The 23887-nt window shown below is 45.9% G+C and overlaps 1 protein-coding gene across 1 annotated transcript; it reads right to left on the reverse strand.

The window, feature by feature from the left end:
• Positions 1-3496: 3496 nt before the first annotated feature.
• Positions 3497-22501, reverse strand: IHO1 (interactor of HORMAD1 1). Its single transcript, XM_069028352.1, has 8 exons — positions 22490-22501; positions 18481-18548; positions 18122-18281; positions 16611-16768; positions 14741-14789; positions 13984-14071; positions 6675-6778; positions 3497-5902 (listed from the first exon to the last, which is right to left on the reverse strand). Exons 1-8 carry the CDS (start codon positions 22499-22501, stop codon positions 4580-4582), a joined length of 1962 nt encoding a protein of 653 aa, XP_068884453.1. The 3' UTR covers positions 3497-4579.
• Positions 22502-23887: the final 1386 nt, after the last annotated feature.

Raw genomic sequence — 23887 nt, forward strand, 5'->3', positions numbered from 1 at the left:
GCAGCTGCCCAGGCAACTCACGCAACTGGCCGTGAGGCTGCTGTGCCCTTGGCCACCCACTGCCCAGTGACAGAGACAGTGGCTTGGCTGTCCCTTCCCGGGCAGCCCTGGGCTCTGTTCCCAGCTGTCCCCATCCCCGTGGCCCCATTCCCAGTCTTCCCTTCTCAGTGTTCCCTGGTGCTCCCCATCCCGGTGTCTCCAGTGTGGGTGGTCCTTGGTGCTTTAATGGTCCCGACCCCCAGCATTCACGGTGTCCCTTTCCTAGTGCTCCATCCTCAGTGTCCCCTCCCCGGTGCTCAATCCTGGTGTCCCTCCCGGTGTCCCCTCCCCGGTTCTCCATCCCCAGTGTCCTCTCCCGATGTCCCCGCCGCCGGGGGCCCCTCTCCGCCGCCCACCGTTCACCTTGGTGCGTCCCGGCCGCATCCCGGCGGGATGCCCGGCCCGGTGCCCCGCGCTGCCGCCGCACGCACGGCTCAGACCCGCCGGGCCGGGAACGGGGCCGGGACCGCCAGAGTGCTGCGGCGGCGGCCCCGCGGTTCGGTGCGGGTTACCGGCGGGGCTGCGCTGCGGAGTCGGGCCGCGGCCAGTGCGGGACCAGAGCGGGAACGGTGCGGCCGCCGCATCACGTCGACCCCGCCCGCAGCGCGCCGGGCCGGCTCCGCCGCTCGGTGCGCGGGCCGCGGTGCCGCCAGCCCCCTCCCGCCGCCCGCCGCAGCACTGGCGGCCCCAGTGCTGTTGCCCCGGGAGCCGCAGCCCCCCGCGCTGACCTGCCGGTGCCGGTGCCGGTGCCGGTGCGCGGGCCGGGCTCTGCGGCGGAGCGGGCGGCGGCGGCGGCGGCAGCCGGTCACGCGCCGCCCCGAGCCGCGGGCACCCGCGCGGGAGCCCGCCCGCACCGGGAGGGGGGGGGCGCGGGGCACGGCCGGGGCCGCCGCCGGGACGGGACCCGCAGGGCCGGGCACGGGCGGGTCCGTGGGGCTCAGCTGGGGTGGACTCCCGGGGACGCGGGATCCTCTGGGACGTGGATTCCGGAGGGGCACCAGGGCAGGTTCCCGCGGGGCAGGACACGGCGGGGCGGCGGAGGGGGTATGCTGCCCGCGGGGTGGGCAGGGCTGGCCGGAGCGAGCAGCGCGGTGGCAGCAGGCTGTGGCCGAGGCTGATCCCGCTGCTGCCAGGGATAGGGGGGGAGAGGGGGCTGTCGGACCCACTAGCAGGATCCTGAGGAAGGTCTGGGGGGCCTTACCCCACACCTGCCCCACACTTGCCCCAGACCTGCCCCACACTTGTCTCCCAACCGCCTGGCATGAATATATAGCGCCCTGGCAGCCGCTGGGCTGTGGGATCCTGCCAAGGTTCAGGTAATTAGTTAATCTGCTTAATTGTCCGGCTGGAAAACTGCCCATCCTGCCAGGGCTTGGGCTGGCAATGGTACGACCACGGCGCCACAAAGTCACACCAGCTCAGGACTCCATCCTGCATGGTGACACCTGCACTCCAGCTCCCTGCCTGCATCCCTGCTCCTCCCTGCCTACACCTCACCCGTGCTTGAGCCACCAGAGCCTTGGCAAAGTCCTGTCATCACCATCGCTCTTCTTTCGTCAGGCCAGCAGGGACATGTGGCACCTCAGGTCCCCATGACAGCACCTGTGCACTGGCGGCAGCATGCAGTGCCTTCCTCCTGCTTCCTGCCACCTGTCCATTCCCGGGGTGCTGTGTTCACCACCAGTGCATGGGGCATTTCTGGTCCCTGATCCACTCCTCTGTGGGATCAGGAGGCTGTGGCAGCCAGCTGAATGCAGGGTCCAGGAATTTGGGCAATTCCGGCACACTGGGCCCCAGAAAGGAGGCAGGGCAGGCAGCTAGTCCGGGGATTAGTGCTGAGGAGGGCACACAGGGGGAGAGTGGAGGTGATCCTGCATTGCACCAGGCACTGCCAGCACTGGGCACCACTGCAGCTGGATGGTCTCATCCTGAGGATGGTGCAGCCGCAGTGCTGAGTGTGCAGTGGGACTGTGGGAAGGGAGCTGGCTGTGCCCTATATACCACAGTCATTGGAGCACCTTTAGCACAAGGCAGAGGCACAGCAGCCACCTCCACATCCTCGGTGCTGTCAGAGGTTTCCTCCTCTGCCAAGTGACTCACTGGCAGATGAAAAGCTGAGCCCCCTGCTCTGTGCTGCTGCAGCAGCCACCTGCTTGCTGCCTGCACAGCCAGGAATGCTGGGTGGAGGATGCAACCAGTTCTCTCAGCCCCTGTGCCCATGGCCACCTGGGTGTCACAGGCTTTTGATCACTGGTCTCTCCTTTCTCCTGGGTTTTCCCCCAAGAAATCTCCAAAACTCCAGTTTCAGAGAAAATTGCCCCAGACAGCCTGGATCCCAACTTTGCGCTTTTTTTCTGACCACTGTGTGTGTTTTATGGTTCTGCCCTGTGCCCTCCACAGTCCTTCTTGGCTGTGCTGCAGGTGGAACCACCCTGGCACCTTCCCTGGTTGAAAGGTGGGACAAGACCACTACAAACATGGCTACTGGCAGCTCCATGAAGTCAAAGGCCAGGAGAAACCACACATACCTGGGGTATGGCTGATCCAGCAAGGAGCCAGTGACAGTGATCTGAGAGTATAGCCTGGGAGGCAGGACCAGCTCCGCCAGGGTGCAAGTAGAGTGTCTGGGAAGTCTGCTGCCACGCAGCCTGCATGCTTCCATTTTTGTCCAGCAAGGCTGGGAGAGGTGCTGCCATTGTCACAGCCATATTGGGACAAATGCTCTTGTTGGCAGCTAAAACCCTGGAGGAGACCCTGAGTGGGAACACACAGAGGGGCTGTGGGGCTAGGGTGGCACCCCGGGGCTTCATCCCATTCACCAGGGAAGTGGTCCTACACACGGGGACGCATTGTTGGCTGCTGTTGCTGTTACACCTCCATCTCCAGGGAATTTGTTTTGTGCTATGTTCCGGGTTTTGCGTGTGGCAGGGAGCTGCAGGGGTCCCCAGGGCAGCCCTGTGTTGCACCCCATGGCACTGATGCTCCATCTCGGGGTGCCGAGGAGCCAGTCCCCGCGCTGGCTCTGCACAGGGGCTTGCAACAGACACCTCCAGAGGTCCCTCCAAGCTCAGCCATGTGCTGCCGAGCTCCCTGCATCAAGGCCAGGGGCTGCACAGGGACCTGCACTCGTCCTCCCCGATCCCAAAGCACACGGGGTGGCAAGCCCACCGAACGGGTTTTGCCCAGTAAAGGCTGTGCTGGGGCTGCTGGGGAGGCGAGTACACAAGGGCAATGTGAACGAACAGCCACTGCTGCTGGCAGCCATCACCAGCCCCCTTCACTGACAGGGGGGTCCCAAGCTCTGGGGGCTCCCCATATCTGACTGTCTCCCCTCCACCCCCCCCTTCTCCTTGCTAATTAACATCACTGGACCAATGTTAAGCTGGAAGGGTGAAGGTTTCCATCTTTAAACATCAGAGAGGAGCTAAAAAAGGAATCCTTCCAATTCCACAATCCAGGGGAGTTAAACAGCTAAAGAGCAACTGCCGGTTCTCCTGCTGGAACAGGCCTCTGCCTCTCCCAAAAAAACAAAATAGAGACACTGGGCTTTGCTGAAGATGAGTTTATTTAAGCCAGAAAAAAAGGGATCCCAGCCATTTCCCTCGGGATGACAAAGCTGGATAATTTGGATTTGTGGCAATATGGTTTTGTCAACACCAAAATGCTTCTTTTGCTAGTAACATTTCAGATCAAAAATCAAACGTGACACAAATGCCCAAAGCAGTGGGAGCTGCCCACAGTCACAGCTGGGTACCCTGAAAAGAGTTGGTCTGTGGGAATTCGGACTATCCAACATCTCATCTGCTGGATCTGCCTGCTGTATCTTTGGTCTCTGAGAACCACTGCCCTTGAAAATTCTGTAATCAGCCAAGAGATACAAAAGACAAATAAAGTAGAAACAAAATAACTTCCTGGAATCTCTGAAACCAAGGAATTTCAGCCTGTAAGGAGAAGAGATATAATAGTGGAGGAACCTGAGACGCTGGGGTTTGGTTTTCCTCAGTTAAAGGACACAAACAACTCCTGACACAAATCTGAACCTGATCAAAATCAACCAGAACAACACTACTCTACTAAAAACCTGAACTTTTACACAACGAAGTGATAGAGATACTACGAGTGAGAAACAGAGTGAAGCTTCTGGCCACAGAGATAGCATTATATCGATCTAGGTGAGGAGTTTCCAGTAGATCTCAGTGCCAAATATGACTGGCCTGACCGTCTGCTCTGCCAGCCCTCTCCTCCCTGGGAATGTCAGGTACTTCCCTGCTGTGTAAATACTTTGGTAACTCAAGCCCATGGTATCTCTGCTGGGAGTGGGCAAGTAAAGCAATACAGATCCCCTCAGCTTTCCAAACCAGGGCAGAGCCCTGCTCAAACCCCACATAGTCCCTTACCATATCTCAAACTGGGCAATAGCACTTTCAAACATCCAGGCCTGAGTCTTGCCTCTGACTAAGCAGGTAACACACCTAGAGGAATAAACTGCAACTGAAATGGTCATCCTGCACTAAGGGCTCTGAGCATGGAATAAACCCCTTCAATCAGAAGAATCACAATCAAACAGCAAAGAGCAACAGGCTGTGTTCTGCTGAGCCAGTGGATTGACAGGATGTGGTTTCTTGGAGCTTGAGGGGCTTTGGAGGCTGAAGCAGCTCATTTGCTTTACACCTGTTGTGCTACACAGGGAAAGTACATCCTCCTCAGGAGAGGAATCCAAGAGATACCTTCTTACACTGGAAACATCCACTCTTTTTTTAATTTCGAGACTTCTCTTTCTTCTGCTTGCAAGTTGTTGCAGGCTTTTATCAGAGCACGGCACTGGTGGGAAATTCTTTGTAAGCCCCAGCTGAGCACTGCTGAGGATCTGCTGATGGGGAGCTGCAAAAACTGGGTCAGAGTTTTCTGAATTGAGATCAACCAAGTATCTGGGAAGGCAATTTTTTCTGGAGCTTTCCAAGTCAATAATCCCATTTGCCTTCCTCTGCTTCATCCCACTGTCAGCACATCGAGAGTGTTCGCCTTTCCTCTTAGTGGAGTACGTTTTCTTTCTCCCTACTGCTTTTTTCCAGGACATCCTTCCAGGACTCTGTTTTGTTTTGTTCCCTACAGCTGCCTTCTCCACCTCGTGGTCTGTGGACCAGTTGCTCTGTCTTTGCCCAGGTGTCGCTTTCTGTGCAGAATGGTGGCAAACTTGAGGCTGCTGCTGCTGTGATGGTGTCAGTGGTTCAAACCCTTGAGTGCCTCTCTTGAACGCCTTCCTCAGTGGGGTTGGAAGAGGCACTTCTGGGAGCACAGGACAGTGTTTCTTCTGACTACTCCCCAGAAAGTGTCTGCCAGCACAGCACATGCAAGGATGGGCAGCACAGCTCTGTGTCTCCAAGCTGTATTTCACCTCCTGCAAAAAGGTGTTTGCTCTGCCACAGGCTGCTGTAGCAATGGGGCTGGCTTTGTCTCCTGAGGCTGGGTTTAGGTCACCCTTACATGTGCCATCTCCAGTAACCTGGTTCCTTCCAGGGGACTCTCCGTGTTGCTGCCCCACTGTCACACAGGGGAAATGAGACCGGCCTGAGCAGCTGCAAACTCCCCTCCCTGGGCAGCATGGCCAGTGTGGGTGCTCCTCACTCAGGACACAGAGCTGGTACAGCCCAGGGGATGTCTGGAAAGACTTATCAGTCATGTGAGGGGGCAGGCTGGCACTAGACACAAGCATGTGCTGCTCAGCTGAGGTATTACAGAGCTTCTGGAAGCCAAGTTCTTTACACACTTTCAGGAACTGGTCATTCATCTGGGCTGGCAGAGACTCCAGACCCTCCTTCAGCATCTGGATACTGGATTTCATATCCAAAATCTCCACATCTTTCTAGGGAAGCAAAAAGCAGAGCAGAAGCAGTAAAAAACCCACAAAAAGGCACAAGAGTAATAAAGTTTTAGGTACCATGTGTCAGTTTGGTATTGACATGAAGATTAGCAATTTGTATCTTCCTGTGTAATACATATCCTCAAACTGTCCCATAAAGGTGAGAGGTTTGGGACTGGAGCATCCCCCTAACCCACTGTGTACCCCCTCTCTTAGGAGCACTGCCTTCTCACATGCTGGTGTGACACATCCTTGCCAAAAGCAATTCCTGCAGCAGGGCCTTTGGAGAAACCAGACCTGTTCAGGAGGTCTTTGACAGTTCATTTGCATGTCTCTGACATCCACTTTGTTTTCTTTTCACGTCTTTTTTCCTCCCCCTGGAAAACACCTGGCTGAAGGGACAAGGTGCTGCACTTCTGTGAGGTGCTCACCCCTCACAGGCATGCACTGCACCACCTCCTCCAGCGAAGGCATGTGTCAGGTGAGGAAGCAGGGAGTGCTCCATCACGGCCTGCCACAACAAGGCACTGTTGGCTTCTTCTCTTACTGACCAGGGCTTCATCAGAGCTTACAGTACTGTTAGCCAGCTCTTGGGTAAGCCTCTGTCAGTAACTGGCCTGGAATTAGCATTTAATATGTCTTTCCTCTTTCATTATAACAGGAGCAGTCTGCTTTATAATCCACCATTCAAAGGCAATTTAATATTCAGTATTTTGAAGAAGCAGGAGAAATTCAGAATGAGGATTCAGAATAAAAGATTAATTTCTTCACTTACGGCTGCAAGTCTCCTCTCCATCTCCAGCAGTGCCTGCTCCATTTGGCTTTTATCTGTCAAAGCTTTCAGCACCAAGCTGCAGTGACTCTGAAGAGCATCTTCCACTAAACAGGGAAATCAATAAAAAACACATTTGGTCTTTCATTTGTAAATGTGAATAAAGTACTATCAATACTATTGCTACTTCTTGCATGGCTTGGCATGAATCACCACATGATTCTCCTGCTGTGATGTCCCCAAACCCTGAGCAGTGAACAATGGGGGGGATGTTTAATGAAAGGCACTTGAAATTTGTAAGATGCTGCACGTAGGCCAAACCTCCTTTACTGCACTCTGTTAACATGGCAGCTGGAGAAGGGAGGCTGTGCAAAGCTGCAGAATTTGGCAGGCTCGGCACAGGGAAGGCTGAGGCTTCGTTGTCTGCCAGGTGCACAACAGGCATGGCCAAGGCAGGGGGACCCCAGTATAGCTGATCCACCCCCGTATAACCAACACTCTCATGCAGCCAGGTGATGGTAAACAGGATGGAGGTGTAAGAGGTTAATGGCTAAGAAGTGCAACCAGAGAAACTGTGTCAAAAATGCACAGGAGGCTAAAAACTGAAGGAAAACTGCTGGAACGAATAGAAGGAAATGATGAAGGAGCGTGCAAAGAATTGGAATTTCCATTTGCTGGTCATGGGAAGAGATGGGGTCAGAAACCACCTGAACCAGGCAGCTGTGCCCAGCACTTGGTAGTGGGGGCCCCAGCAGTGTCCTGTGGAGGCACGGGCTCCCTGGGAGGGTTTTAAATTGGAGCAAGTTGCTCTTGGCTTCAGTCAGTCTTGTTGAAAAACTGATAAAACCCCAAGGATTTGTGTTATATGATGGGATAAGAATATAACTCCCCCCATACAGCTTCAATTACTCTTATAGGAACCGCTGCTGTGCCTGCTATGCTATAGGATGGGAACACAGTTTGCAGTGTGTGTGGAGATGAAAAATCTTTAGCAATCCTTTGGAAGTCTCCTTTAAAATCGTAAATTAGGACAGAGAGAAAGAGCTGAGAAAGAGCAGAGAGAAAGAGCTAAACATGTCTGGTCTTTCCTGTGAAGGGTACAGGAAGGTGTGTACAGATGGTGTGGAAAGTTGGCTGGTCAGCAGAAAAGAGGATCCAAAGCACTCTTGCTGAATTAAACCACTGCCAAACCAATGGGCCAGGATAGCTGAAACCCTGGAGTGCAGGAGTAGCACTGCGTACCTGAGAAAAATCAGAATAAAACCTACATTTCAACAAGTGGCTACAAGAGCTGTGCAATTAATGAATCTACTTTTGCTACAGATCCAAGGTGTTTGATTGACTTTGGTGTCAGAGGAGCTGAGAGCCCATCTGAAGCTGTTCCTGCTCACCAGTGTTTATCTCAGCTCCTTGCTGAGCACCTCTTGCCCCACAGTGCTGTGCTCATAGGCTGCAGAGCTGCAGGGCACTGGGGATCCCTTCTCCTCCTGCTCAGCTATTTTCATTAAGCTTTCAGGGACTTAATTATCTTAGTGAGCTGTGCCCTTCTGTCAAACTGTAGATGGAATTGGTTAAAGAGCTAAAAGCTATTAGGGAGTGGCAGGCAGAAAGTGATTGTACAGGCTTTGCTTCTGTGAAAAAAACAGGGATGTTCTAAAAATTTGGGAAGGAAGAAAGGAAAAAAATCTGAGCAATTATGGGCTTAGTAATTTGTTCTCATATGGTGCAAGGTTTTAGAACAGACTTTTAGGAGAAAAGTACTTGAAGATATGGAGGGAAATGGAATAAGATGGAACATGATTTTATAAAAGGTGGATTGTGATTTAATGCACTAAGACAAGGCAGGTGACTTCTTTGACAAAGACAACACAGTGGCCTTTCTGTAGATACAAACAAAGCTTTTCAGTGGAAGTTGTAATGTAATATTAAAAAACAAAAAATAAAAAGGAGAAAAAATAACGGGAAACTTAAAAAATAAGCCCCAACTAAAGAGAAAATATCAGCTCTTGAGCAGGGTGTCATGAGGGGACAAGGGAGCTCTGAAAGGTGCTCGTCAAGGCCTTCTCATGAGCCAAATATGCTTAAAATCTGCTGTAGTCACCTGGGTGCAAAAGCCAAAGGGCATTCAGTTAATTAGCAAGTGACACAAGGATGCAAATGCCAGCACCAGAGGCTACAGGTGAGACAGGGCAGTGTGGTGTGTGGTGGTGCACCAGCTCTGGCTGACAGAACTGCTGTGCACCCCAGGATGTCAGGAAGGCCATACGCCTTCCCAGCTATCTATGTGCAAGGAAAGAAAGAGATTGAACTGAGACACGGGCAGAGGAAAGCTACAAGTTAGTTAAGTGCTTACATGGTAATCTCCTCTTATGAAAGGAGATTGAAAGTGTTTGTCTCATTCAGCCACGCAAAGCAGAAGTGTGGAGTGGCAGAGGGCTGGAGGCGCCGCTCAGGGATAGACATAGGGAATGGCACCTCCTGGCACCAGGAATCCCCTGTTCCCAGCTGTGTTTTTAACTTTGCCTCCTATGAAGGCACCCTGCTTGGGCACAGTGCACACAGCTGTCATCTGGGAGAAGGAACCTCGCAGTTGCCTCATCCATGCATCTTCCCGACACACATTGAATTAAAACCATCTCCCAGACTTGGGGTCGAGTGGAATTTCTGCATTATTTCAGGATGAACATCACCACATGGCTTTGCCTTTTTCTCTGTAGGAGCTTGGCTGATTTATGAGGATTATCTGCACATATTTCAAACAATATGCTGTTGCAGACAATTTGGTCATTGTTTTTAATCTTTTAGTGTCTTGCTCTGACAGATTTAGACTGTTTTAGAAACCTGGAAATCTATGACTTGCAGAATGGGTTTGTAACAGGGGAGTGAATGTTTGAGTGGGCCTTTTCATCTCCCTGGTTAGACACAAGGGCTACCAGCAATCTGAGAGCAGGTTTTTGGGGAGCCTGCCAACCTACAAAGCGAAGGAAAGCAGCAGTGACTAAGGGAACAAACTCCTTCCATGTCACTTTATCACCTTCCAGGTCTACATAGTGAAGATACAGAAAGGGCAGCATCTGCAAGCTTACCTTATCTTGCTGCTCTTCTTCATATGCTTAATTTTAGCTCAGAATTATTTTTAAAACTTTCTGGTTTCCCTAGTCTGCCTATTCTTCTTCAACATAGTATCCTCTGTCTAAAAATAGTCCTGCATCCACTGGGCTTGTGATCTGCACATACATTTGACTCAGCACAGCATGCTGCAGGCAAGCAACCAGCAGCCAGCCTTTTGAATGCGTTTCATTTGTACGTGTAGGAGTATTCTGCAAAAAAAACCCTCAGTAGAGAGGAGGGGCACTCTCCTTCCCTCCCTGCTTCCATACCCAGAGGAGTGTTCAGACTTGTCAAACATTAATAAACAAAGTAAAAATGAGCATTAATAGAGACTTAAAAAAAACCAGGTGTTGAGATGGCCAAATTAGATCAGATCAAGGACCCTGTTAAGTTAGGTTCTTGTCTTTGAACATGATCAAGAAGGGCTGCTTCAGAGCTTTTCTTCAAATAAACCCTGCAGCAGATAGTTATTCAATAACTTGATCACAGACAGAAAACCTTTACTCAGTTAATGGGTGACTTATGCACAGACTTGTGCCTCTCTTGAGGTAATTTAAACATAGCAGTTTTTTACAAACTGAAACATCACTGTGTTTTGATTTGCTGTACCCTTGTCTTCGGATGCTACTGTTTACAATAATAACATTTGGAATATGAAATCTGGCATGAGATAAAAGGCTGAAGGACCTTGGGGTAGGGCTGCCACCCTGTGCTGCAGAGAGCTCCCTGCAAATCAGCCTGTACTGGGGTGCAGCTGCACTCCCAGCAGCTGAGAACTACAGCCTGAGCAGTCAAGGGAGGGAGCACCAGCCTCCCAGCCTAGGAATATTAAACAGCAACTGCTTCTGATATCTCTCTATCATCATCTATGCAGCTCATCCTGAGACTCGCACTAACAGCACAGAGGCTTTAAATAACAATTTGGAAGAAGGTTGGTTCCCCCATGCCCAGATTCAGTAGGGGAAATTGGAGATGCTATAAACCTGGTGAGACACCAGGGAAGACAGCTCTGGAGCTCAGCAGAGCGCTGCATGTTCTCCCTGCACAGCCATGGAGCTGTGCCAGAGGGTGAAACATTTGGGCTGTCATGGCTGCATCCTGCTCAGATATACTCAAAGCAGCCAGCTGGCATTTTTGTGCTGGCTTAGCCTGGGTCCCTTTCCACAAGACATCAGATAGCACCTGCATTGTGGGACTGTGGGATGAGCTGCCCCTGATCTCACCCTGTGCTGCAGCACACAGTGCTCCAAGCCCTGAACTGGGACAATGAGGAGTTTCAGTATCTACTGGAACATCCATACTTCCTCTCACCATCCATGCTGAGATGTTTTGGAGTCTGGTTAAGTCCCTCAACTCAACAGTTTTGTCAGTCACTGCATGGCTAGTTAGCAGCTACATGGAAAAAACATTTTTAAAATCAGTTTCAAACCTTTTGACTTTTCAATCCATACAAGATGTAAGGGAATCTGAACTGGGTGTCCCAGTCTGGACCATACGGTACAAGTTCAAATCTCATTTTAAACACAGCCATTTTCCCTGGAAACTTTGCCAGCAGCTACTGGGCCTGGGGAGTCTGGAAGTTTGAAAACCACTCACCAGGCACCTGGTATCACCTCATACCTCTGTAAGTGACATATTGCACATTACTTTGTCACCCTTGATGGCACTGCGTCAGAGGATTGCCTGTGGCATGCTGCCTGGGAGGATGCTGCTCATGTGCACTGCAGACAAGGTGTTGTGGAGGATTCAGCTGTTCTGAGCTGTCACATCTGGAACTACCAGATGGCAGAACAGTAAAGCAGTGCAGAGAGGGCTGAGTGGTGAAAATCGGCATTTGTATTAAAAAATAGAAGGCTTTGATAGAAGTGCAGGTATATAAATTAAAATGTGAAAAATATGAAAAGAAATTATCTACAGGAGTAGAAATCTGAAGGACAGAGCAAATGATGAGTGGGAAAGTCAATGACAGAAACTGTATGTATATAAGGGGGAAGAACTGAGGCCATAGGGTCTGCCTGCCTCTTTGCATCCCGGTGCACCGCACACCAAGATGTGAGCAAGACACAGAGCACTTGTGCCTCTGTGGAAGCTGCTCAGCCAAACCTTGTCTCATCTCCAGTGCCAGACACAGCTCTACCCACTGTGAGCAAGCACATATGGATAAACACTCAAAAGAGAACATTCTTTAAAATCTTCCTGCACAGAGCATGCCAGTCCAACAGCATTTGGAAACGCTTTGGAAATACATTTTGAAAAATATTTTCTGTTTTGTTCTCTCCTGGTGGCTAATGCAGACTATGCCAACTGTGCTTGCTACCCACTGCTAAAAATGCAGCCTGTGATACTCCTTATAATCTTTAATGAAGACAGACTTGATTTCAAGTCCCACCTGCCTTTGCTTTTCAGAGCTGTCGGAATGTCCTGATGCACTAGTTCTCTTCATCTTCTGCATTCCTCTCCTGCCTGTGAAATCCTCCACTGCAATGATTTAACATGTCTCTGCCATGTCACCCACATCCCAAGGTACTGTATCATCACTGACTGGCATTCAGAACTTTATTTGCTCTTAATTTAGCTCTTTATCACCTGAGTTTTGGAATTTTATACCAGTTCTTCAAGGGAATTGCCTCTTTTCAAGGCACTAGCATAGGTATCTATTTAGTGGGAACTTAATTATGCATCACTGTGATATCAGTCAAATGACAGTGTTTATCTGCAATTAACCAGTGATAGATGAACTTCCCAGAAACATAAAAAGATCAACATTGTGTAGCATGTGATGATTTTCATTATATATTCAACATTCTGCAGCATGATGCATTACAGAAAGTACCAATTTTTCTTTTCAATTGCTTTGAAAATCTAGCAGTATGCACCTCTGGGAGGTTTCTTATTTCATTCAAGGCACATTCATTTAAAATGGATATGGAGAGGAAACAGGACAGCTGAGTAAATGGTATGGAATGAAGAGGGGGAGTAATGAACAATAGATTTGATTTTCAGTGCCATGACAACAACGTCTGCGCATGAGGTGTGAGAAATTAGGCAAAGTCCTGCTGCAGAGTGGACAAGTTGAGGCACTGAAGTAATTAGGAGATGGGAAAATGTGTAATAGGGAATTTGCTGTGCTGGCCAAAGCAGACAGATTCTTGTTTACATTAGGGTCCCACCAAGAGCACTTGCCAAGCACAGCAAAGGACTGTTCTTAGTACAACAAGACTGGTATTTCAAATGTACAGCCTATCATGGCCTCCTGCAGAATGCATCAGAATCCACTCTTTTTGCCTGAGAGGGCTCTGTTGATTTAAAGGGTATCTGTCAAAGATGTGCTTTATGGAAGCCGCAGTTTGCCACACTGAATATTATTGTGCTTTTGCGAAGGTCTGCTGCCTTCATCTCACAAGATATAACTCATTTAATGTTTCTTGTGTATATTGAAAATGGCCTCTTGTTCTTGCACAGAGCAGAGCAAGCTCTGAGCAGTCCTGACAGGGTGTTGATAAAGTATCATACCAGCATTAAAAATTAATGTACTCTCAAAGGCTCAGATCTAAGCTAAATTACAAACAATTTCTTGAAGCATTTTCCCTCAGTGAAGATTTCTGTGATTAGCCACTTCAGAGACAGAGTTGTTCAAAAGTATTTTACATTACTAGCTTTTCTGGAGGTCACTTTTTTGTCATGGCAATAGTGTGCTTCACTATGTGCTTCTCATTCAAGAAATGAGTAGTACTAGTTTTGTTTACATCCAAAACTTAATCGCTTCAAGCACAGAGGAGTAATGGAGCACTGCAAAGTAACAAATGAAAATCTGAGAAAGCCCTAAAAACTGAAACTGGATACTCAGGATATAAATACCTAAGTTATTTTTACTGTGTATTCCATTAGTACTCCAGATGGTCTAAAAATGACCATACTCCAGGCAAAACACAAAACCAGAGATTGTGTTTATCTATTCGAGCACAGTGTCTAACCATGCAACACCTAAGTACAAGAGGGCAGAGAAAGGGGAAAAAATGAGAGAGTAGGAATGGAAAAACTTGACAAGTCCATGGCATTGATAAGTCTTTTTTCTCTCCTCCCTTAGGGAGAGCAGCTGTGAGTGGCATGACTTGCCCAGCTCACCCCAGCCTGCAGACTGGTGACATTTGGCAGGTTGACTGTGCCCTCTGCTGTCAACACGAACACCGGAAGGACTTACATGTCTTGAAAAGGGTTTCTAGGCAAACCAAAATGGATTTGTTTTTAGAATCGAACATTTCTTCAAACTTCTCGAAGCCCACTTGCAGCTGCAAAAACAAAGGTAAATGGGAAAATTAAAATATTCAATTTTCTTTGTTTGCAAAATCACAGCCTCAGATGCCACAGAACAATGACTGCAACTCATGGAATGGAGCAGCCTGAAAATGGTTGTTTATCTGTCATGTGAAACAATTTGTCCAGCTGCTGGTTGCAACCCCAAAGAAGATCTGGGATGGCTCAAAAGGCTCATGAAATCTGAAAATATTTCAAAAAAGAGATACTGATCTGTAAAATAGGACTAATAATAACTAATAAAATTAATTATAGAAAGGGTGGGGGAGAGACCTTCACCTTCAGACCACAATGACTAATCCTGAGAGTAGACTGCTTTCTTCAGGCAGAAGGAAAAAAAACCTGGTATTTGCAGATGGCCACTACAGCTTGTTTTTGCTCCAGAGACCCAGAGAAATTCCATCGCTGACTCTGAAGCAAGTCCCCAAAGACCTTGACCCTAAGGCCACAAAGTGAATGGTTTATGCAAAAAAACCTTAAAATTGTTGGTTTAAAGTATCTGAGTACTTAAGACACACAATGTAATATTTTAGATATCAACATAGTGTTATAAACACATAGTAAAGGAGAGAAAGTGAACACTGAATGGTCTGTATTATTTCTAACTCTTCACTGTTTTATATCCTGAATTTGAAATAACTTACCTCTTGAAGCCTGTCTTTGATGCTGGAAATAAAGGAGCTTAGGACTTCACTAAAATGGAAAAAAACCAACAAGTATGAACCAGAAATGTAAGTTAATGAAGTGTACAAAAATTGATAAGATTACTGTAAAAATGAGTCAGGAAACACTGCAAGGCATAGTGTAGTATGTAATGTAAGCATGGAAACATGATTTCTTCAGGGGGCATAACCCTTTGAAGTCACCTCAGTTGTTTTAGGAAAACATGGACTCTGCAATGCAAAGTAAGAAAAAAATACATATACACAAATACCCATGTATGTCATCTACATGAAGTTATGGGGTTTTTACTCTCAGATTTTTGGTGCCTCTCTCAAATTTTTAATTGGCATTTGCACAACTGTCCATTAGCTGCTGGGGTGTGATCGCCATGTTATCTGCTCCGGAAGGACCCAGCCTGTGCGGTGACGTGCCAGTTGCTGCGATACACGGATATTGTGTTTGGACTAAAATAACTGTGGGAAAAACAGGGGAAAAGCTTCAGCATCAACAAAGCCCAGGCCAGGAAGAACAAATACTGCAAATCCTTTCCTCCTGAGATTATGCCTGTGGTTTCTGTTATCTGTCCTTTTAAGTTGAGCCAGCCTATCAGGAACCAGGCTATATTCATGATTAACCTGCCACACCAAAATGCACGGATGGTTGCTAAGCAAAGTGATAACCTTTTCCTGTATGAAGATTCAGGTCATTTTAAGTCAATCATTTGAGTGATCTAAATTACAACAGCCAAAAATATGCAGAGGCCAGGTAGAATCTAGTTATGAGAATTAGGCAGTGCTTCTGAAATCTCTCTAGACTTATGGAAAGGAAGATACTCATTTTCTTAGTCAAACTTGCGGGGGATACAAATTGATAAATTATACACTTATCTTTGCAAAGATAATATAGTTATTTCTATAAACAGGCTTCTAATCTGGGAGCAAGTCTGGAGTGTAGGAAGGAGCATAATCCATTTAAAGAAAAAATAAAGAATAATTATGAGTGATGCCTAAACATTTAAAACTACTTTCTTATTTCATTACAAAAATCTTCCTCTAATAGGCAATAGAGAATCAAATTTTGCCTTATCAGAAACATAGTGCCCATTGAAAAGGCAGAAGAGATACATAGCCAGATTTGATCAAAGGCTTTAATAAAAACACCCTTCACTTTGGATGTTACATTACAAAACGTACAGTGCTAAGAATTATTTATAGGTGCACTGGGGATTTTGCCATATTTCATTTTTGAGCTTCAAATCACTGCCTTGTTCCTTAAAGGCCTTCAGGACCTACAGATACGTGTAATTCTTGACATCTGACAAAGAGCAGATGCAAATCACATTAGCAAAAAACACTTGTCTGTTATCAAAAAAACAATACATAAAAATCTTGTATGGAAATAAAATTCTAGAGATATGTGCATGCTTATAAAGATGCAACCTGCAAACGTGTGTTTGGCAATCCCCTCATCTGGCCCAAATGTGAAGGCCATGCTCAGAGTCCCTTTTATCAGTCCCCACATAGCCTATAAAATTTTGAAAAATAAGGGTTTTCACAGAGAACCAATACAGAAAAAAGAAACAATTCTGATTAGATAAAGAAGGACAAAGATAAATTCAGGTTAGAGTTTTGCTGTTCCATGGGGCTTATGGCTGAACGTGTTACATAAATTGCAAATAAACCCTATTCTCTTACCTTGCGACTTTCCAATTAGAAATTATTTAAAACCTGAAAATTTTTTTCTTGGAGAAATATACAGCTATGTCATGTATGATTTGTAAGAGGGGAAGAAGGAGCTGCAGGGAGTGATAACCACCAGCATGGAAAGAATTTCCAATGGATGTCTACATACCGGTCATATTTGTCCTTTATTTTGTTCTTATTCACTTCAAAATTTTCCAAGACACTTTTCACTCTTCCTGCACCAAAATTAAGTGAACATTTTTCTCTTGTTTCTTCATCAAATAACTGTGGTTTTGTCTGGTATTTGGTAAAAATACTGGGCTCACTCTGTGACACAAACAAAAGAAAAATGTTGAAGTACAAAAATAATCAGAACATTAATTAGAAGAAACCATTTGTTTATCCAGTGCTTTGCAGACAGAGATCACAGTGATTGGGCATGACAGATTAGATTGGACGAGGAGATTAAGAATTTAGTGAGATTATGCCTCATTTAGTGTGCCTAGTTAGATCAGCTCCCTGTGGAACTGAGACCCAGCCCAAATTCCTCCAGATGAAGGCTTTTCTCTCATCTTGAGGATTTTCAGTTTGCTACAATTATAAGGTGTGCCGGGCTTTTTCCCTTCTGTGTTCAAGACAGAGACTATAAATGAATTCCAGTGTTCCTGGAATTGTGAAAAATTCAAGTTGTCAGGAGAATCTGCCTGTACAGGAATCTAAAAAAATCCTATTGAATTTCCTGGTGGATGACATCATTTTGCTGCCAACTAGCAACATCAACAGACTGTAGATGAGTTTTTCACATTCTTCAATACACATTTTCAAAGAAATTTAATATTAATATGAAAGCTTCATTCTACAAAATTTCCAGACACTGTGTGACCAAAATGGAAATGCCTTTTCCTTAAAACATAAGAAAACGCAAATTCCATTAATTTTTTTTAATCGTGAAAAGTGAATTTCCTACTTTGTGTCTGATGAAAACTGCTCCTAAGCAAAATGCATAGGACAGCAGATAGCATCTGGAGCTGAAGGACAGCCTGGGGCCTCCAAGCTGGCACCACTGCTCTTTACTAATCTTTGCTCCAGGTGTGTTTATTCAGATCCAGTGCTCTCTGTTAGCAGCGCAGGAACTATTTTAGTGGAGGCTGGTAACATCAGAAACCATGAGCTGTAGGAGGAACATTGTGAGCGTAGAAACTCTTCATCCCTATCCAAAATCATCCAAACATCTGCCATAACAACAATGCAGCAAGGTCATTGTCAGTGCAGGGAAGCAAACACTGAGTAGCGCTGTCATTCTTCTGGAAAGCTAAGGAAGTGAAACACAACATTTTTGAAAGAAAAATAGACGTAATATTCTACCTTGGCTAGGTAGGTGGCCTAAAGACATTAGCTTGAGAATAATTTCATATTATTTTAGTAACTCAAAAAATGTGATTGAAGAAAATAATACCTATCTCAATAATAATTTATAGCAATCTGTTATAAATACCAGGTTTTCATCTGACCAGGCTGCTACTTTGTCTTGTCACAGTAAGTATGTGTATGTAGGAAGAAGATAACTTGATTTCAGCAGTTACTGACATTTGCAAATGTTACCACCTGATTTCAGCATTTTCCATTAACTTTGAGTGGTGGATTTGTGCCTGCACAGGGCTGACTGAGAGCGAGACTCACATCCTGGGAGTTCTGCTGTCCCAGCTGCAAGCCCAGCTCCAGCGGTGCTGCTGCCGACTGCACATTCTCCGGGCAGAACTGGGAGCCGAAGAGCAGCTGAGAATCACTCAGACTCGAGTAGTCACTGGCGGTGCTGCTCCGCGTGGGAATCTTGTTAGGCCTGAAATGGTGCAGAGAGGGATGTGAATGAGTCTGGAGCAATTAAAAAGCCTCACAGAATTCCCTACATGTCCTGCTGGAACTGCTTGATCGTGGCTCACTCCAGCATGTTAATTTTTACTCTCTGCTTCGAAGGTGCTGTTCCTATAATGGCATACGGTTGAATTCTAAGATAAACCAGATGGGTTACCTTAAACTACCACATCCACACAGAGTGTGGTAGCTCCACATTCACCTTATAGGAGTGAAGGTGTTTCTCCAGCATGTCCTGCAGACAGAAGACCAAACCCAGGACTGGGCATCTAACACAGCTCATCCTACCTGCCTTGTCAATCAGACTTAGTTAAAGAGACACCTTGGGCTCATAGCAAGTGCTGGCTCTCTCCCTCTCAGCTACTCTGGGTAACAATTTCTGTTGTAACTCAGGTGTTGCTTCAATTAATGGGAAGGCAGTTCCAACAGAATAAAACTTTCTGACTAATAGTTACATTTCTTGGGCATTCATTCTCCACATGCCTTAAGTCTGACACAGTAGAACAACAAATAAATAGAGGTAGCATATGGCTGGATGAACTGATCTGAATTGTTGGAAATATTTCAAACATATTAACATGCTACTCAAAAGTGTTTTTATTTCCCTTGAGCATTACTCAAATAAATCTTTTCAAGATACCCTTGATTTTGTGCTGTGTTACTCTGATTCTACTCCTCTCCAGAAACACTCTTATAACTCCTCTCCTGATTTACAGACTAGGCTCATGGCACAGGACCAGCTTCTCTCAGACAAACGTTTCCCTGCACAGCTGCACTGCTTCTCATTGTGTTGGAGGCTGGTTTCAATTTTTTGGTAGCAAAAATATATACAAAAGACTTCTTTTATTTTTCACAAAGAATTGTAGAATTGTAGGTTTGGGTTAAAAGGGACTTCAAAGATCACCTAGTTCCAACCCTCTTGCCATGAGCAGGGACATCTTCCACTGTACCACGCTACTCAAAGTCTCATCCCTCCTGGCCTTGAACATTTTCAGAGATGGGGTACCCACAGCTTCTCTGGGCAACCTGTGCCAGTGCCTCATCACCCTCACAGGAAAGAATTTTTTCATAATAATCAATCTAAATCTACTGTCTTTCTGTCTAAATGATCACTATTCCATTGCTTCACATCCACAAGGTCTGGCAGAGTGTTTAGGTTAGGACCAAACACAAAAAAGCTGGGCCAGGTTTATATTCTCAGTTCTTGCTTTTTTTGAGCTACCAAGATGGAGAGATGTGTTGCTGCCTTTGGAGCTGGGAACTAGAGACCAAAATTAATGAAAATAACTAATGAAAATTTTACACAAGATTTTTCTTCCATATTAAATGATACAAGTAAAGGAGAAGGAACAGGAGAATAATTCATGTGTATAACAAGAGATGATCACCCCAACATTTATTAACAGTGACATGTTTGGTTAATCCCCAGTTTTGGAAGGAGGCCAAATATATAGACACAACAGGGAAAGGATTTAGCAGCAGTACTTGAACTGCTCAGTCTCTATAACATTATACAGTAGTGTCACTGACAATATCATATTAATACTTTTGGCTTTAAGCTCACTGAGTACACTGAGCTGCAGGCAAAAATAGATGAGGTATGGGTTTCTGGATTCTCAAAAAGCCTGATAAGCCTGTCTGAATTCAAAACTTCTCCCTTGATCCCTGTTTGGACTCCAAATCTGCTAAGAAAAAAATCTGAATACAGTTTTACTTGCACAGCTTCTTGCTTCCATCTCAGTGAAGCTTTGTAAAAAAAATAAATTTTCTTAATCTACAGCCAGTATGTGGGGGAGACATGCGAGCACATGGGCTGCCATGACTGCACACAGGCAGAACCCCTGCCTGCAATGTGAGTAGCACATCTCCTGCACCAGTTTTCTAAATCCTCCTGTCTTTCAGCCAAAAAAAAAAGCTCCCTCTTAGTTTGAGGAAGGGTTTTTATAATCTTTAGATGCTTTACTGTCTTGACAAAGCACCCCTTTGAAAGTGTCTAGTACAAGTGGTGAATATCATACCCCACATATATGCTTGTTTTCTCAGATCCTTTGTGTTATTCAATACCCGAAGCACAAGATTCTTATAACAAAAATTTTATGAGGGGTATTGAGCTGAGAGGACTTTATGAGCCAAGTGACTTCCTAGGCTTACTCTGCACTACAACCAAAGACAGCTGTTGGCTGCCCTGGAGCCCAATTTTTCTGTCTAAAGTCCACTACCTCAGCAGTTGGTTTAGGTATGATGGCACTTCTGCAAATTGGAGGGGGAGGTGAAACAGATGTCTCTTTTGAATACACTCATTCCCCTGAGCAATGGATTTCTTTCTCCCTTGCTTAACACTGCTGGCAATTAATTTACTAACAAGACCATCTGGGCAAGCCATCAGCCTGACCATGCCTGACCCAGGCCTGTCCCTAAAGGAGAGATCAGACAACTGTGATCACATGTGGGATCAGATCCATGATCAGGCAATTCCTGCTCTTCTAACCACCTGACCACTCCCTTCAGAATGCCTGAGATGCAGAGATGCATGTTCTGTCCTAAATATAAACCCTTTCCCATAAACAGCGAGGAAACATCCCAAGTATGCAATCCCAGTTAGCAGTCCCTCCGAAGCTGATGCAATAGTTTACCCCAGGAGAATTTTTAGCTGTCTGCTAACATGAGCCATGCCTCAAATCATCCGTGTGTTGGTGCCCATAACATTTCTTTGGTACTGGCACTAGCATATGCATACAAAGCAAAATAAACTTTAGATATGTAAAACAAGTTCTTGACAGCTCCAAAAAATGGTAAATCATCCTCTGCTGACTGATGGTATGATTTCATTTTCCCACCTAACTCGACGCAAAGTATTGCAATATTGGCAACTCCAACCCTTTCATGTGATATGAATGTGATCTAAAAAATCTGCAGTGTTCTGCATATCTGGGGGGTCAGCTAGATCTTCACAGTCTCTGTTTCCCTGTTGCCAGTGGAAATTCACCCTTTATAGGAGGAGTTAGAGCTTTCGGGAGCTTCTTTCATTTTTCTACTTTTCTCATTTTCACTCCAAATATTTTAGCACAATCACACGCAAACATTCACCTTTCATTCAAAGGTTCTGCCTTGCCTCAAAACAAACATGGTATGCAATAATTACTCTCTTCTTGTGTTTCCTAGATGTTCTAGGGACATTAACAAACTAAAACTTCATAACTGTAAATTGTCACAGGCCTCATCAATCTTTTTTTAAAACTGGTATTCATATTCTGCTGTTTGGATCCATCCTTATGTGCCAACACCAAGGTTTAAGAGTAATTTGAAAAAGCAAACTGAGACTTCTACAATTTGCAACATAACATTTATCTGCAGTGCTGCTATAAGTGATTCTCTCTGGTTCTGTCATCCCCACTGAACCTGTGCCAACATTCCTCTTCTTCTCAGGCACTATGGGTAAAGCTCACTTATACCTTTCTGACACATTTCTTCAAAGTGCAGTAAAGCCTCTTTCCCAAAGAAGAGATCTTTCTCTCCTAGTAGCAGTGTCTTGAGTAAGATCAGTGCCATAAAGTCTCTCTTCTCCTGGTTCCCTTCTAGAAAATCTCAAAGCCCTTTCTGCTCCTCCTCATTTAGGGGCCAGGGCTGAATCACAGCAAATCCAATTCACATTCTAGGAGCTACTGTTTACCTGCTCTTCCTCCCGGCTTTAGCCTGTATCTATAGGAACTGTCTCTAGTTCTGCTATACTGCTCTCATCCTCACTATCAGCTGCCTGCCAATGTGCTCAGCAAATGAGCAAGGATCAGCCTTGGGTGCAGGGGAGCTGGAGGAGTTTAAATCAAGGAGTTTTAGCTGCTATTGCAGCCTCCAGCCATTTGCCATCTCTTCACTGGAAACAGTCACAGTAAAAAAATATTCTTCTGCTTCCTGTCCTCTGGAATGGCAGGCCCTGCTTGCTGCAAATAATTTGCACCACATCCTAAAAGGAATTTTTACAAACAGATTCTGGCACTGGCCCTAATGCATTAACCACGACGAAATCCCTCTCAGTTATTCAGCTCAAACACTGCCTCCAGTTTCCAGATTTCAGGTTCAAAATCCCTCTGGTCTTATTTTAATTTCTCAAGGTCATTTTTGCTTTCTATGAGTTTATTCATTATTCATTCAGCTGTGATTCAATACTGCCCTCCTTACCTTGGAATCCATGTTAGCCCTTTGTCCTGAGCTGGTTGCCTGTTAGAGCCTTTTCCTGAAGGGGAGATTGGGATTTCTGTAGAGCAGCCCTGTTTGCTCCCACAAAATGCATCCCCAACCATACTAAAAATTAGGCATCTGGAGACAGGGATAATTTTGCCACTCCCCTCTCTAGCCTGAAGCCATCTTCCAGCCTGCACTTACAGCCCTGGTTTCTCATTCCTATGAGGCTCTGGAATTTTACAGTTGCTCTCCTGGTCTTTGTCCTGGCTGTCTCCTTCAGTTTCTGCTTATTTTTGGACCTAAATGCAACTTCAAAATATGTGACCTTGTGATGTAGGATGGAATTTCATGGGATAATGGATTGAATGAGGTTATTAAACTTGGAAGCTATTCTCAACAGCAGAAATAAATTGTAGAGAGTAGTGGCCCAAGTAGGCTTTAACTTCAAGCATCTGTTTTGAATGCCTCTTTAATATTTTCATAATTTCTTGGCCTTACACACTCTCTGGCAGGCTCTCTGCTTCTGATGTCTTTGGAAGTCAGTATATGAGTAGCTTTTATGCATTTAGCAAGTTACTTCTTTTCTCATGGTACAAGAAATTTCTCATAACTTCAATATCAAATCTAAATAATCAAGTCTAAATAATCTTTCTGCCTCAGGCAAGCATTTAACCCTTCTGGCTGCACAGTTTAATTTATTTTTTAATGAGGTTTCTTATTACTATTCCAGTGTCTTTTTTTTTTTTTTTAATTAACAGTAGTGGATTTTTTGGCTTCTGCTGCTCCTGCAGATACTGACTCCAGTTCCCTACTGCCACTCTCGTGGTAACACTACAAGAGTAAATAGCCTGAACATGGGTCTTGTGCTCAGCTCAGGGCCAAGGCAAGATATGTCTCTCCCCCTGCGAGCTCTGTGGTCGAGGCAGGTGTTGATGGTTTCTGAAAATCTACTTTCAGCATCACACCCCTGTGATGCTTATCCAGTCAATCAAAGGCTGATTGAAGCATCACTGCTTTTGTGGCTGCTGTTCTTGCATCATCTGTGATCTCCTTCTGCCAGCCCTCCTGGCTGGGCAGGCGGCAGCACTGCTCTAATGTGGCACTTTCTCTAATGAAGGCTGGCATTTCAATCCATAAAAACTGTGTCCTTTGTCAATATACTTCAATTAAGCCTAAGCTTTCCCAGTATAGCTGTCATGTGGCCCCCTTCCACCCTCTAAAATAACTGGCACCTGAAATTATTGTCTAACCTGATAATCTTCCCTCTGCTGCATTTCTAGTATCTCTATTATGTAAATATTCATATATAAAACCAGGTGGAACAGGGACTTTGGTTGCCCACACCCTATTTCTCAGGCTGTTAGGGCTCCAGAGAAGCACTTGTGTCTCTGACAG

Source organism: Aphelocoma coerulescens, chromosome 12 (genome assembly GCF_041296385.1).
Source record: "Aphelocoma coerulescens isolate FSJ_1873_10779 chromosome 12, UR_Acoe_1.0, whole genome shotgun sequence".
In the NCBI taxonomy this organism is placed as follows: domain Eukaryota; kingdom Metazoa; phylum Chordata; class Aves; order Passeriformes; family Corvidae; genus Aphelocoma; species Aphelocoma coerulescens.